We start from the raw sequence: 15,924 nt of genomic DNA, 5'->3' as shown, positions 1-15,924 counted from the left end.
ACTGGGACTATCATTTGCATATTGTATTCAAAATGGACAAGTTTTACCTCCAATTTAACAGCTTGGCACACTTCAGTGAATCATTCAACTGAGTGAGTTTAAACTATTATTATTTTAAAATTAATGACTTGATACTATACTAAGACTTTTATTTAAATAAGATTAATTGAAGCCTTTCCTAATTTCAAAATTTATCGAGGCAATTATTTTATTATCCTCATAAGCCTGAACTGGATTAATCTGGTTTAATAATGGATATAAGGATGAATAATTTTATTATGATAATAAAGTGGAAAGGTTGAATACATTTATTTTGACACCCATATTCTGAACCTGTTGTTTCTAGTAAAAGATCACATAAAATTACCAATGTGTTTGAATTATAATGGTGCTTTGATTAAAAGCTCTTCAGTGAAACTGACACACTATGTGCAATAATAATAGCAAACTGGATTCTGGACGCTAAATTTTAATTGTTTGCAAAATGGCATAAAATTACTCTTCCTTAGTATCACCTGTAAGTATTTATATTTCATGCATTTTTAAAATTTCACTTTGATACTAATAAAACAAATCGTAAAAAGGACATATTTCCAAGTGAGAAGCCTTTATTTTATCAGTATCTGGTTAAATGGAAAATACTTTTCAACAATTATTAACTTATATAATTATATATAATACAGCATGTATTGTTTACACTATTTATCATATATATTAATAAATAATGTGAAGAGTGTGTGTGCAAAGTATTAACTACATATTGATTATGAGTTGCTTTACTCACACAGTTCATGTACTGTGCAGTACATTCATTTTGAACTTTCAATTATTATACTTATTTTTATTTCAAGTATAACAGCATTTTTATAGTTAATCATCAGTAATCTTTCAGCCCATACAATTATCCGTATAATGATGACTGATTTTAAACAAAAACACATTAACATGCAATATTCCAGTGTATTTTTGATGTGCAAGTTTTGCCTACAAACACACACTCTTTCCGTAGTGGCTAAAAGCACACAGCTGAACTCACTTATTCCATTACAAAATCACAGAACAAGATAATGTAATTTACCATAAAACAAAAAAATGAATGCAAAAAATACAACTTTGATCCACTAAGTCTATTAATACTTTTGTTAAGTATCTATCTATCTATCTATCTATCTATCTATCTATCTATCTATCTATCTATCTATCTATCTATCTATCTATCTATCCTACATTTTACTGAAGATTTCAATAATGATTTCTTTTAACTTGATATTTTTTATGGACACTTTGGCAAAACTCTATACATGTGGCATTTTCACATCATCCTCTTGTGTTCACTATTTTTTTAGTAAAACTCGAAAGCAGTATCACCCTTTAAGTTTGTTCTTAGGGATACTACAATTGGTCAAAACAATGAAATCACAAATCCAGTGAACGTCTTGTTTTAATTTAAAACACAGCAGTAACGTACTTTTATATTACAGAGATCTGTTTTGAACAAAAGAAGAGCAATGTCATGATTCCTTAACGTTTAAATATGTGAAACAAAGCATCGGTTATTGATTTCACTTAGAAAGCAGAATAGTGAACACTCCAAGAGAGACAAAAGATGTCTTAGTGGTATATCAGTTCCCCGAAATCCTAATTATAACTGTTATCCTTAATACTATTCCCGAGACAGAAAAAGAAAGAGAGAAAGAAGTAGATTAATTTGAAGTAATATGATGAAAACTAAATCCCGGGGATTCATGATTTTCTTATGTAGGCATGGTGCCGCAGTGTTTAGAGCTGGTTCAGCACATATTTTGGAGGCTGTTGTGCGAAGTTTTCTCCAAGCACTCCTATTTTGCTATCACGTCTACATGATTTTCAATTTTGATTGCCCAATTCAGTGTGTATGCCTGAATAAAACAAAGTGGGTTGGAGAATTGATGTCCATCTATATATCCCTCTTTTCTCCTTGTCAGTATCCAAAAAACAAAAACAATATCACTGAGCACACTCGCACTTTCATTGATAACTAATGATAGCTAACCCCAATACGTGCATTTTGACTGTGGAAGCAAACCGGAGGTCCAGTTTCGAGGACTTTCAGTTTAAACAAAGAAAGCACAAACACACAAAACAATTTTAGCCTATAAATCCCCCCGCCAAAAGTCACTTAAAATCACTATTTTTAAACTTACATAATATGAATCCCCCAGCACCCCCCTTACGAGAATAGTTGGAAAGCTGGTCTAGTGAGTGTCCGCAGACGAAGCGCTAGTGTTTGAGCCACGTTACCTTCCACGTTGATGGAGTACAAGGCGATAACGAGCAGGAGTAGAGCGGCGGTTACACACTTCATGTCAGCAGGTGCGCTCCCGATTTTTTCTTTCTATCTCATACAGTCCAGTTTTGCCGAGGCTTGGCGCCGGTGCCCTGGAGTGTCGGCAGGGAGATTTTACTGGATCCCAAGTACGTATGCTGAGGACTCTTTTTTTACTCTTTTTCGCTCGTTCTCTTTTTCTTTCTTTCTGTCTTTCTCAACGACTGTCTTGTACCCGTCTTAGCTCTGAACGCCAGTGCCTTCCTTTTAAGAGCGGCTCCTCTCCCGCCCCATTGATATGCATACCATGTCAACGAGTCACTCAAGTCTACCTAACCGAATGAGAGAGAGGGAGAGAGAGAGAGAGAGAGAGAGAGAGAGAGAGAGAAGGAATATACGGTTTGTTCGAGAACAGCAGCGGTGCTAAAGATTAATGTTTGTTTTCCTTGGCACGCTATAATGGCAGGTGGCCCAGGACACCCGCTGTCAAACCCCACCGACCAAATCAAGCATTTATGTATTACAATCGGGGAATGTTTGCCTGGTCGTGTTTTACAAGGTGCCAGCTTTGACCCTCAATGTATTCCTATTGCAATTCGTGTGCAGTCACTTCTGCTCAGGTGAAAATACACCTGTTCATTAACGGTACAAAGAAAAGGGAAGTACAGAAAAAGACTAATATCCAGGACTAAAATAGCAAAAAGTGATCGAAATCAGACTAAACATGTTTCTTAGAAGACGTGGAACAGGCATGCCCCAGTGTTGTCACCTTTATCATTTTATCAAACTATGTTTAAATGTATATTAGGGCCGGCTAAATCATTTCTGCTGTCCTTGGTGAAGCTTTATATGGCTCTCCCCCAAAAATCTTATGACCGTTGCTGTGACGTAAATTTAATAAATATAAGATTATTACTATTTAATTTTTTGTCATGGTATTACCTACATAAGACTTTTCTGGTATTCTGATAGTTTAAAAGGTTTATGAACCCATGTACATATTCACATTCATATAAGCACTTTATATGAACTATAGTGATAAACCTTTAATTCCCAGTGAGAAAACTAGCAGTGTGTGAATGTACATTCGACTCAGCATTTAAAAACTTACCATATTTTATTTATAAAATGTGTAAGTACAAAGATATGACATAACATAAAAATAATAATACATGGTTAATTGCTTTATGTTGTTTTTATAAATAGGACACCCGTTTTTGGAAAGTAAATATTACTATGCTTTATTAAAGTTCTTTACAATCGTAAAATATAGAAATGACTGAAAATCAAAATTATTTTCATTGACTTCATCTTAGAAAACTAAGAAAGAAATCCTTTTAAATTCATTGTTTGAGGTTGCTGAGGACTCTATGAATCATAAGGAGATATCTATCTATTTATGAACAGTATATCTACCTCTCTGCTCAAATGATTGCTATGTTTATGATCGTGTTGCTCTGTCATTTTCACTAATTTCACAAAGTTCATCCATCCATCCATTATCCAACCTGCTATATCCTAACAGGGTCACAGGGTCTGCTGGAGCCAATCCCAGCCAACACAGGGTGCAAGGCAGCAAACAAACCCCAGGCAGGGCACCAGCCCACGGCAGATTTCACAAAGTATCCATGTTAATACTAATATTAAACAGTCATACTAAACATAGTATTAAATACGCAATTTAAGCAAAGATTGTAAAGCCAAGATTGTAAAGCTTATACTGAACAGTTTATTGATTAGGCCAAAGTCCAAATTTGGAAAATGTTTGCTCCTTATATTGTCAGGATTCAAAGGCAAAAATGATCCCTCTAAAACCACTCCTAATGGTACACAAAATAACGGTAGAAACAGGAAAGGAAAATGTATTTGTTTGTTTCCAAAATGAACATCCACTCAGTATTGAAATAAAGAAGGACAATGTGAATACATTTGCTAAAATGGAAACAACACTAAAACAAAAGTAAAACTATGAACTTGTACCTGAACAAAATAAATAAGTAAGGATGTTCAGCATAAAAAGAGTCCCTGTGATGTGGAGTGCGGTTCATCCTGCTGTCATATACTGTAGGTAGTCTGATGTTTAGTACCAAACATCACTAATACAGAAAAATAATATAAAACAATATAATTAGGTTAATAAAAATTGTATTTGAATTTGAGTATTTGTAAGTTAGGGTTAGTATTATTTAAATAACTAGGGGGCTCTGCCCCCTGCTCGCTTTGCTTGCCCACTCCCAGGTTTGGTTTACCGGATATACAATTTAAAGAGATTGTTATTTTCATGGGAATTGTTACATATGCATTATTTTCACTTTTACTTTAAAACTTTAAAGACAATACTTGTCCTTTATTTCTGGCCCCGGGCGTGGTTAAATCTTTTTCTTGCAGGACATATAACACTGCTTGCATTGGGGAGGCGGGGATGCTGAACGCACGCTAAAGAGAAGCGGTTGGATCATCTGCTAGCTTGCTGCTACTGGCGAGCTGCGTGTTCTGCTTGTTGCTTGTCGTTGTTTTAAAAGCTGGGAGCACATGAAGTGTGTCTGCCAAAAGCATTCCAACAACTGCTAGGTTAGATGTCCGTGAACTTCTTTTAAATATTGTCTCACTGCCTTGTCTCGTGTGATGTTAAAGTGTGCCTCGCAGGACATCAAATTGTCTTCAGAGAAGATCATGTCTCATGGTCTCCCTCCCAAGATTTGTTTTTAATAATAGAGAGACAGAGAGATAATCAGGGTCAGATTTTGCCACCCTAGGCAACTGGCTAGTTTGCTTAAATGGTAAAGCCAACCCTTTATATAATCAGATTCTGTTACAAATTTTCTGATGATCATTGCACTGTTGTCTTAGCATAGAATTTCTGCCATAAAGGTTTCGCTTCTCAAGACGATTCTTTGTGTTATTGAATCTTGCAATGTCTGAGCTCCACCTATGCTAGCTCATATATACAGTATTTATTTCTTCTGTGTTCCCAATATGTGCATGTTCCTCATCTCCTTATTGCTTTGCTGCTGGTTAAGGCAAAAAGAAACACTTAATAGTTCTGATTCTTAAAAAGCAAGTCAATTAATATGAAGTCAAAAGAAGCATCTTGAATTAGCAGCAGTATTTGGTAATTAATTAAGATAGTGATTGAAATGAAAACCAGCAGCCACTGTGGCCCTCTAAGATTTGAGCTTGACCCCCCTGCTGTAAATTGAGGGGTCTCAGGCTCATCCTGGAGGGCCATGGTGACTGCCGGTTTTTGTTTCAACAGTTTCACAACCAGTGAGTCGTTTTAACTCTATTTGATCTCATTCTTTAATAATTTGGGATTTATTTCCTGTTTTTATTCAGAAACATACAGCAATGTGAAACTTAGAAACATTTTGTATTTTTATCATTTCCTTTGTCATTATGAAATTTCATCTCTTAGTTGCATCCTAATAATGACAAGACTGAATACTGAAAGGTTGCAGCTACTTTAGTGTCAGACCCAGTAGTAAGCTTATTAGTTAATTGAGGAAACTACATGAGAAAGCCTAATTTAACTCATGGTGATTGGAGTGACGAAAATCTAAGAACATTAAGTTATCCTTGTAAAACATGCATACTTATAAAAATTGCTTATAAAAAAAACAAAAATTGGGCAAGTCTGGTTTTCTAATTTCTGGATTGATGCCAAAACATAGAAATTGGTTGCTAACACTTTGCTTAATAAACCCATAAGTCCAGGTGTCCTGTCCAGGGTTTGTCTGCCTTGCATCCTATGCTATCTGGGATTGTCTCCAGCTACCCCCCCTTGACCCTGTTCAGGACTAAGCAGGTTAGAAAATGACTGACTGACACAGAATTCCAATTTAAACCAGAAGCTAGTCAGGACAAAAACACATCAACTGCATGGCTTCCTCCAGGACTGATCCACATCTCTAAACAGTGCTTCTTAAGTTTAGTTCTAGAGGGTGAAAGTGGCAACATGTTTTTGTTTCAAACCAGTTTCATAACCGGAAGCCAGTCCTTGCTAATAGCCAACTTATTTAATTTAATGGCTTGTTAGGACATTCTTGTACTGTATATTATTTCTTTAAAAAATATTATCTTAATGATTGGTGTCATGGATTAGAGTTTCATACATGGCAGAAGGGTAATAAGCCTACAAAATAAGCTACAAAGCATGCCAGGACCTTCACTGAACAGCTTAGAAGCCAGTCAGTCTCCAAACTATTACCTGCAGGATTCTGCCAAGACAGGCTTACAAATGAGGAGCTGGTTTTAAAAGTTCAAAATACAAAGGAAGTCTCAAGAAATATCAAACATTCCTTACAAGAGAGAGAAACTAAAAACAACTCAGGCTTGTAGATTGAAGTCCTATAAAGATAAATCTTTATAAATGGAGATATTTATTCCAAAAATAGAAAAAAAAAAAATAGCAAAAGTGTTCAAAGGAACAAAAAATAAATGCCAAGAAGCAATCCAAAAGAGAAAAAAAAAATCAAATACACAAATCCAAAGGCAAATCCATTAAATGTGCAAGAAAATCCAGTAACCAGAAAAATTAGGGAAAAAGTACTTAGAAATACTTGTAACCAAACCACTGTTGAATTTTTGCCAATATATATATAAAGCCAGAGTGAGGGCCCAGCAACTGTGAACCCCACCTCTATAGGTTTCACCCACAAAACAAAAGGAATGGTCACAAATTGAAAGACATATATAAATAAATAACATCACAACAGAATATAAATAACATCACAAAACAAAACAAAGAATAATAATTTGAAAGTAACAAAAACAATAAAACTGAAAATAAACATGCACCATGGAATACATTCTGGCTATAAAATAACCATTGGTGGCTTGCAGAAGGTTAGTTATTCTCAGTCTTCCACTTTTTTCTCTTCCATTTTTTCCAAATCCACCTTAATAAAAGAACAAGTGTTTGTGCGTCCGTCCAGTTTCTAGGTCTCTGTTATCCAACAGATGGTGCATCACAAAAATTAGCACTGCTTTTCGTTAGCACTGTTTTTATGAATCCTGTCCCAAATGGCACGTAAAAGAGATATAGCAACTAGAAGGATACACTGCACTGCAAACGTTAACCCAGAATACATCCAACATAGAGTAACTGTCGGATGGACAAAAATCAACTTATCCACCTTAATAAAAGGATAACTCTCATGTGTGTCCGTCTGGTTACTATGCTGCTGCTGTTCCAACAGATGGTGCCTAACACACATTTTGTAGTAATAAAGTGCATTGGATTTGTCATTCTGACGTATCACGCACCACAAACATTTGTAGTAAAGCATTTTATTACTGCAAATGTTTGTAATGCTCCATCTGTTGGAATGACAATGCAGTGCAATTTATTACTACATGCATTCCAAAATAGTTTCCTATAGATGCTGTAGTGCAAATGTTAATGCTAAAGTCTATGTTGATTACTTAGATTTCAACCTGTCTTAGATGAGTAGCACAGCTAGTATAATATATAAAGCTGAACATACTGTATGTCTGTGTGTGTGTGTGTGTGTGTGTGTTTGATATACAGATTCACACTATTGCCACATCTTGCCAAATTTTGCAGATTCTGCATTTGTTTTGGGGGAGACCAGAGGCTATACTTCATTTTGAAAAATTTCCCATTGGAGACTTGATTTAGTGACCACACCTGCACTTTATTCCATCCATGCTGCTTTATTAAAATAGACACTTAATCTTGATTAACAGACACAGGTGTAAATAGGTCCAAGCTTGATGGTGAAAAGTTGGTTTCTTTATCATTTGCATTTTGGCATCTGTTTAAGAAAATGAGGTGAATTAAAGGAAAACTCCACCCAAAATGGCATTTATTTTGTTTATATTTTTAATGTCATGTTTTCGTGGAGCACGGACAAAAGAAAGTTTCTAATAGAACAGGACTTCATAGTGAACAACAGCAAACAATATCAAAAATGTCCATGAGTGGGAGATCTCACATTATCGTGTAGCATAATCCACATGTAAAGTCATCTAGTTATAGCCTCACAACATGCAAAATGCATACATCTTTTGTAAAGTATTATTAAATAATAAAAAAAAATAATAAATAAATGAAAGGTGGTATACAAACAGGAAGCACCTCCACATGGGATTGCAATTTTGAAGTGAAGATTCGCTTCTACTCCATTGATGAAGAACTGGACTAATGAAGAAACTTGCTTGGAACAAAAACCTGTGGCCACTGCGACCTTCCAGGATTGAACTTGAGCACTCCTGTCCTAATTGAAGGGATTGACTGATTAATGAAAGCATGGCTGAATTAATGTGCAGAGGCCTGAGTTTAGATCACCTGAAGTTTGTGGATATTTTGTATATTTGACTGACATCTTTATCTAAGGTAACTTGTAATGTATCAGTATACATTTCAGCTGTTTACAGAAATTTTTATAGTTGGAGCTCAGACCAGTCAAGTGACTTGCTCAGGGTCCAATAAAAGTCACAGGTGATGATTGAACTGTCAGTCTTGGAGTTTAAAGTCCAATGTCTCAGACAGTACACCACACTGGTAGAATTACACTTAAGTGTTCACAATAAGGACATATTTTCCCAAAATCTCAATCCATCCATCTATCCAAACATCTCAGGATCACATTGAACTTGACCATGTCCACAGAACATTGTAGTCTTTGTCAGAGTACACTAATTCATATTGGGCCAGTTTAAATTCACCAGTTAACCCAACCAAGGCATCATTAAAATGTTTCAAGAAACAACAGCCCCCACTTGAACACTGATAGAATGTCACAGCTTCTTATTTAAATCAATTGAATTGAATTGAACCTTCCGTGATAGACTTGTTATTGCCTTGCATACTATGCTGGCTGGAATAGGCTCCAGCACTCGCCGACGACTCTGTTCAGGACTAAGTGGATAAGTATATGACTGACTGTATTGAACCCTGGTCCCTGAAATGATGATGAAGCAGCAGTAAATAAAGTCAAATGCCTGTCTTTTGAGGTTCTGCCATTAAATACCTTCCTAATGACAGCCATGCAGCAGATGTAAAATGAAACTCCTGACACCCCCTCATTCCCCTTCATAGGCTGAAAGCAACAATAGCTCCGTTTTTCTTCTTGAAACAGAAAACTCTGGAAAAACAGTCTGCTGGAGTTTCAGTGGTTCACAGAATTAGGAAAATCTTTTAAATCACTGCTTCATCCTCTCCTCAGTTTTTATCCCAGATCTACAGTACATATTATGATTTGTAGGGAGAAATCTCCTGTGCATTATGATGGGTTTGACTTATATGTTTTAGCAGCTGGGAAGAAAATATTGGGGTACTTGACTCTCCAAAAAAACACATTGGATGTGGGAACAATTTGAAAAATTCATATAGGTTGTGACCTGCAGTCTCTGGAACTTTGAGTCATCAATACTAAACACTATGCCACCATGCCTCCTTAAAATAAACCATCAAATTAAACAATACTGTTGCTGCTTCATTCTAGTGCTATGTAAGACAGCTTGGCATTCTGCCACTTTATAAGTGTGTTAAAGTCACTAATTAGTTATGTAAATTGTTTCGTGCTGAAGGGACGTTGGCAATAAGCACCTATTAGAGTCTGAAGGTGCTTGGGTGGTTAAAATGCCTTTCAAAATGGGAGGCAGAACAGGTAGAAAAGCAGCAGCTAAATGATGAAAAAAACAGGACGGTGGGCTACCAACCTAGCTACACAAATGTGGGCATTGTCATGCCTAATGGTCCTTTTAGCTGTCATCTTGAGCACCAGTTGGGCAGTTACAGCAGACAATTGTATAGATATGTTGTGGGGACAAGAAGTTTGTGTATTTGTTTGCTTTGTGTAATGCCTGCGGTCATCATAAATAAAAGGAAGGAGTTTTCTTCTGCCTCTAAGCTGTTGATACAGCTGAGAAATGATCTTCCTGTTCAATTGTGTGTATCCATTTATATTGCTGTTATAATTCAATTTGTTCAAGCATCACAAAATAAGTGACTTCCGTTTCTAAACTGCAGTGGGATCATTCAGTTGGGAAAATGAATTAACTGAGTGGCGGAGAATATCATAGTCAGTCTGTCATTTTCTAACCAGCTTATTCCTGAACAGTGTCACAGGAGCCTATCCCAGCTAGCATAAGGCTTGAACAAACCCTGGACAAGCACCAGTCTATTGCAGGGCGAGCACACACACACACATACATGGAAAACAGTCTAGGGCAAATTTAGCATTGCCAATTCACCTAACCTGCATATCTTTGGATTGTGGGAGGAAACCAGAGCACTTGGAGGAAATCCACGCAGACTCCATGCAGTGAGGACCTGGGATGTGAACCCAGGTCTCCATACTGTGAGGCAGAAGTGCTAATACTGGGCCACCGAGTATCATCCTATGTTATTAAATATTTTAATATGAATGAATTAATCCAAGGCGTGGCATGGTGGCGCAGTGGGTAACGCTGCTGCCTCGCAGTTAGGAGACCCGGCTTCGCTTCTCGGGTACTCCCTGCATGGAGTTTGCATGTTCTCCCCCGTGTCTGTGTGGGTTTCCTCCCACAGTCCAAAGACATACAGGTTAGGTGCACTGCCGATCCTAGATTGTCCCTGGCGTGTGCTTGGTGTGTGGGTGTGTGTGTGCGAACTGCAGTGGGCTGGCGCCCTGCCCGGGGTTTGTTTCCCGCCTTGTGCCCTGTGTTGAGTGGGATTGGCTCCAGCAGACCCCCGTGACCCTGTGGTTAGGATGTAGCGGGATGGATAATGGATGGATGAATTAATCTAATTGTAATTTATATGGTGCATTTCTTCAATAAGCAACACCATGTCAAATCATTTACTGGCACAGAAATTAATTTATCTAACACATTTGAACAGTGAACACCATTGCAACAGTGTTATCATGCAAAAACTAGCACCTCACACACAGTCTACACAGACATCCTGGCTTTAGACTCTTGAGCATGGGCAGGGTCAGAGCAAGTCTGTAAATTATTTAAGCCATGACCAAACCAAGTCTTCAAGTGTTTATATGTAAAGCACCACACATGCATCATGTCCAATTCTTTGTTAAGCAACAAATGCTACACATATGCAATTTGAAGTACAGTACTGTATATTAAAAAATTCAGATTCCTGACATTGACACCCAGAGGACAAAAAGATGTGTTCTGAGAGCACTCTGGGATGGGAAAATTTTGACTACCTGTCTGACAACTGTTCTGTGCAGTAGTCCATTGCCCATTGAATATCAGAACGAGATTCATTCAACATATACATCCCCAGTTTTCATTTGTGGGGTTTTGTTAAACTAACCAAGGAGACTCTGATGGTGTGAGAGATTACAAAATCATCTAGATATTTGGCTCCAGGTAGCCTGGTGAGACACAGTCTAAATTGAAAATAATGTCCGTAGGAAATTCATAAAATTAACCAATACAAGGAGTAAGTGAGAACAAACATACAGGCAAAGTCAAAGTCAAAGATATACACCAGAAACCCTATTAAAAGACAGAGCAGGTGTCAGGAAAGATAGGAGTATCAAGACTAAAGAAGGCAGTAAAGTAAAATAAGTCCAGGAGCTTGATTAACAACGCTTCAGGTGACTGCAGTGCAATTGTAAGTGGAAGGTGTTTTCCTAGACAAGCACTTGTTGGGCGCAGTGCCAGAGATATGTCTCTTTGTGCTGTTACAGAGTCAAGCAGCACAGCACCTGAACTCATGTCAGATTCCAGTCAATAGAGTACACTTTTGCACACACCTACACAGGGCCAATTTAAAGTCTAATGTACATTTGATTATTTGGTGAAAACACAAGTGAACACAGGAGGTACCTGAAAACTGCACACATGCAGAGAGACCTGGCAGGAAACTGAACCCACACCTCTAGAGCTGTGAGGGTGCAGCACTAATCACTACGCTCTGTCATATTTACTGAATGTTTCATTTCAGGCTTCTTAAGATATCAGGTTTTCACCCTTCCAGTTCTATTACAAAATAAAATGAGACCTAAAATAACAGGACACCTTGACAAAAAATAAAAATAACGTGAAACTCCATACTTGTATTTAATAGAAAAATAACAGCAGTGTTTAAGTGCTTGGAATATTTACAGTGCCTTCAGGGATGAAATTATTTATTCAAGTTGCTCATTTTCAAATCTGCCAATTCTGGTTTTACAGTCTGACTCATACACCTGGTATTGAGCAACTAGCCTGAAAAAAAATACTTAACTTATAAGCCATCTATTGAATCAACATCCGGAAGGCAGCTCTGTCTATGAGAAGGCGTCTATAATTGCATACTGGACTGAAGTGTCCGTATGGCAAAATGGGTCAAGGCACTAACACAGTACCATATGAACATCAACTGAGATTTTTTTTATTTTACCAGTGTCAACAAAAATAAAAATGAAACGTGAAGCCATTTCATTAAAATGAACTCTTGCAAAAATAAAAATGACCAAGTAATCATATACAGTAGAGTTGATAAATTAATTAGACTTAATATTCTTAATACTCTATATTAACATGACCCTGGTGCACTGGGCATTGATACAGTCACACTGGTTCAACAACTGTTACAAACTGTATGAATCTGTATGAATCATCTAACTTTCCTGTGCTTCAGTGGTATTTGGAAAAAAGTTGTACTATCTTCTTATATAATATGCTACTGTGGATGTCCGTTTGTCTGTTCAGGATTTTAAATCACTTGTAGATCGCAAACCGTTTGACCTATTGACGTGAAATTTGGTACACATATACTACGTGATGTCTATTGTCTGCTTTCAGGGTGATGATTGACCTCCAAGGTTATTCCTCTTTTTACTTTTATTTTATTGTAAAATACAACTCTTGGCAGCAGGACAGTCGTGTTGCGCATGCGTACGGGCGTCGTTCTCATCCCTACCACCTTCGCCGTCACTTCCCCTACCTCTTCATATCTTAAATCATTCTTGAGGCAGGTTGAAGACTTTAGTGCTAGCTTAAGTGAAAAATTAAGGAAAATGTACTAATTGCAACACAAATGCTGACTTAATCAGTTTTAACGCAAAAGATGCAGACGAAAGAAGAAAAAAAATGGGCCGCTAGGGTGGAGAAAAAAAGAGCTTCTCAGGAAGCAACAGGTGCATCACCCTCTGAGCAAACAAATGATAAACGTACAGAGATAGAGGAGGAAAACTAGGAATGCTCAGGTCAAGTGTATTCACTGCACGTTATCGTGCAGTCTGCCGTTACTGGTAGGTTTATAATTGGAATGACAGCCACTGCAGAAAGCCACTATATAATAAAAGGTATATATTTAGTTTACCTTGCAACCCCAAGTTTGTATAAAGGCTGTCACTCAAGGGAATGCAACACACGAGGTCTGTCACCATTTTCTGGATCTATAAGTCCAACATTAGGTCAGGGGTTACAAGTAAACCAAGAGGCAACAGATGGAGTTGTAGCCTGGGGTACCTGGTCCAACTAGAGACCAGATCTCAACCCGGATGTAATTCCAAGGGGATTCAAGGTTTTTTTTTTTAATGTAGGCATTAATGAAGCAGATTTTAAAGGTCCCTTCTGTTACAGAGTCTCTCTGTTATGCTACAGCCTTGGTTTAAGAGTGTTTTCTTTTTGTTTAATATTATTATCTTCATAATAATATATATTATTTTCTTTTAATTATATATTATAGATTTCTTTATTATGTTATATGAATTGATGAGTACTTTATGTTTTTGTATGAGGTTAATTTTCTTGTGACTTATTCTTAAAATTACTGTATATTCCTTGTATCCATGGCTGGATTAAGACCCGCAGAAGTCCATGTGTGACTATGCTCCTTAACAGAGAGTTAACCATACTTCTAGTAATGCAGTGCAGTATTTCTCACTATTGATTTCGATTGATTGCTTCATCATTCCTTTTGCCCTTTGAGCGTGTCAACTTGCAGATGCTTGACTACCTCATCCAGCATCGGGCAGTCCCCCTTGGCCATTTTGATGTGTGTATAATTGATCATTTCTTCAAATGGGGGTGGTTGCTTCGTGAAAAGAACCCGAGAACACCATGATGGTAGATCTGCACCTGCTTATATCATGTAGGGTTGTGTGGGGGCACCTGATGCTATAGCTGGGAAACTGTCAACAATGCTGTTTACGAATGAGAAACCCATGTAATGGCTGCTTTGGCACTGAATTCATTTCCTCTTCTTTGGCTTTCAATTTTGCTGTAATGTTTGGATTTCCTGGTTATCAACTTTTTGCTTTATTTTCTAGGTACTGTGTTTGTTTATTGTTTGTATTTCACTTCCATGTTTTCTCCTTAGGCAAACCTTTTTGCTTCTTTTTTTCCTTACTCCTGTCTTTGTATGCCTTTGTAAAGTTAATTTTGGAATGTAAGCATCAACTTTTAAATGAATTTTATTTTGTTTTCATGGGTAAAGTTGTGTTTTTTTCCTTTCAGTTTTTCACTGTCCCTTTGTGGACATTTTTTTTTTAAAGCTTTTGCTCAGTTTTTGGGCCTGTGTATTGTGAAATGCTTCCACACAAATCACAAAAGGGTGATCCTTTCTCTGTTAAAGCAGCTTGTCTCATTTCATGACTACTGAAAATATACCATACCAGTAATGGCGCACTGCACAATAATGTGCAGTGAATACACTTGACTTGGGCATTCCTAGTTTTCCTCCTCTATCTCTGTACGTTTATCATTCATTTGTTCACAGGTTGATGCGCCTGTTGTTTCCTGAGCAGCTCTTCTTTTCTCCACCCTAGCGGCCCACTTCTTCTCTTCTTTCGTCTGCATCTTTTGCGTTAAAACTGATTAAGTCAGCATTTGTGTTGCAATTAGTACGTTTTCCTTAATTTTTCACTTAAGCTGGCACTTAAGTCTTCAATCTGCCTCAAGAATGATTTAAGATATGAAGAGGTTGGGGAAGTGATGGCGAAGGTGTTTGGGAATGAGAACGGCACCCATACTCATGCGCTGCACGGCCGCCCTGCTGGCCACTGCCGAGAGTTGATTCTACAATAAAATAAAAATAAAAAGAGGAATAACCTAGGAGGTCAATCATCACCCCAAAAGCGGATAGTAGACGTCATGTAGTATATGTGTACCAAATTTCAGGTCAATAGTTCAAACGGTTTGCAAACTACAGGTGATTTAAAATCCTGGAGAGACAAACAAACAAGCCACGGTAGCGTATTATATAAGAAGATATGTTATCTGTCTGTTTTGTCTTACCTGTTAATGCTTTGTTGTTTGTGTAGAAATTACCTGAATGTTTTGATTAATTAATTTAAATAGTGTGAGAGACGGCCGACAGCTCAATCTAGCTGGGACATCCCTGGATGGGAAGAATGGAGAAGGGCAGCCTTTCCAGGACACTGCCTCCCCCAGTACACTAGGTGGCAGCTCCCCTGGATGGTAAATGTAAATGATTCCCGCAGGGCATCATGGGACATGGAGTCCATTTTCTCAGCCCTGTTGGGTGCCGTGGGTGCCACCAGGGGGAGCTAATGAAGGACCTGGGGACTCCTACTGTCCTTACAACCCGGAAGTACTTCGGAGTCACGAGGATGGAAGCCCACAGTACTTTCAGGATGCTTGAGGAGGATGATGTGGTGTTTGACTCGGAAGAAGAGGAGAAACATTTCCGG

The 15,924-nt window shown here is 37.6% G+C and overlaps 1 protein-coding gene across 1 annotated transcript in view; it reads right to left on the bottom strand.

Moving 5' to 3' along the window:
* Window positions 1-2,626, bottom strand: part of cxcl14 (chemokine (C-X-C motif) ligand 14) — a 28,738-nt gene extending 26,112 nt beyond the window's left edge. The window contains exon 1 of the mRNA XM_039774820.1: window positions 2,281-2,626. Coding sequence (XP_039630754.1) covers window positions 2,281-2,344 — 64 coding nt within the window. The 5' untranslated portion in view covers window positions 2,345-2,626. The remainder of the gene's footprint in view (window positions 1-2,280) is intronic.
* Window positions 2,627-15,924: the final 13,298 nt, after the last annotated feature.

Source organism: Polypterus senegalus, chromosome 13 (genome assembly GCF_016835505.1).
Source record: "Polypterus senegalus isolate Bchr_013 chromosome 13, ASM1683550v1, whole genome shotgun sequence".
NCBI lineage: Eukaryota > Metazoa > Chordata > Cladistia > Polypteriformes > Polypteridae > Polypterus > Polypterus senegalus.
The sequence above is the reverse complement of the archived record's forward strand: the minus strand, read 5'-3'. Positions and strand labels throughout refer to the sequence as shown.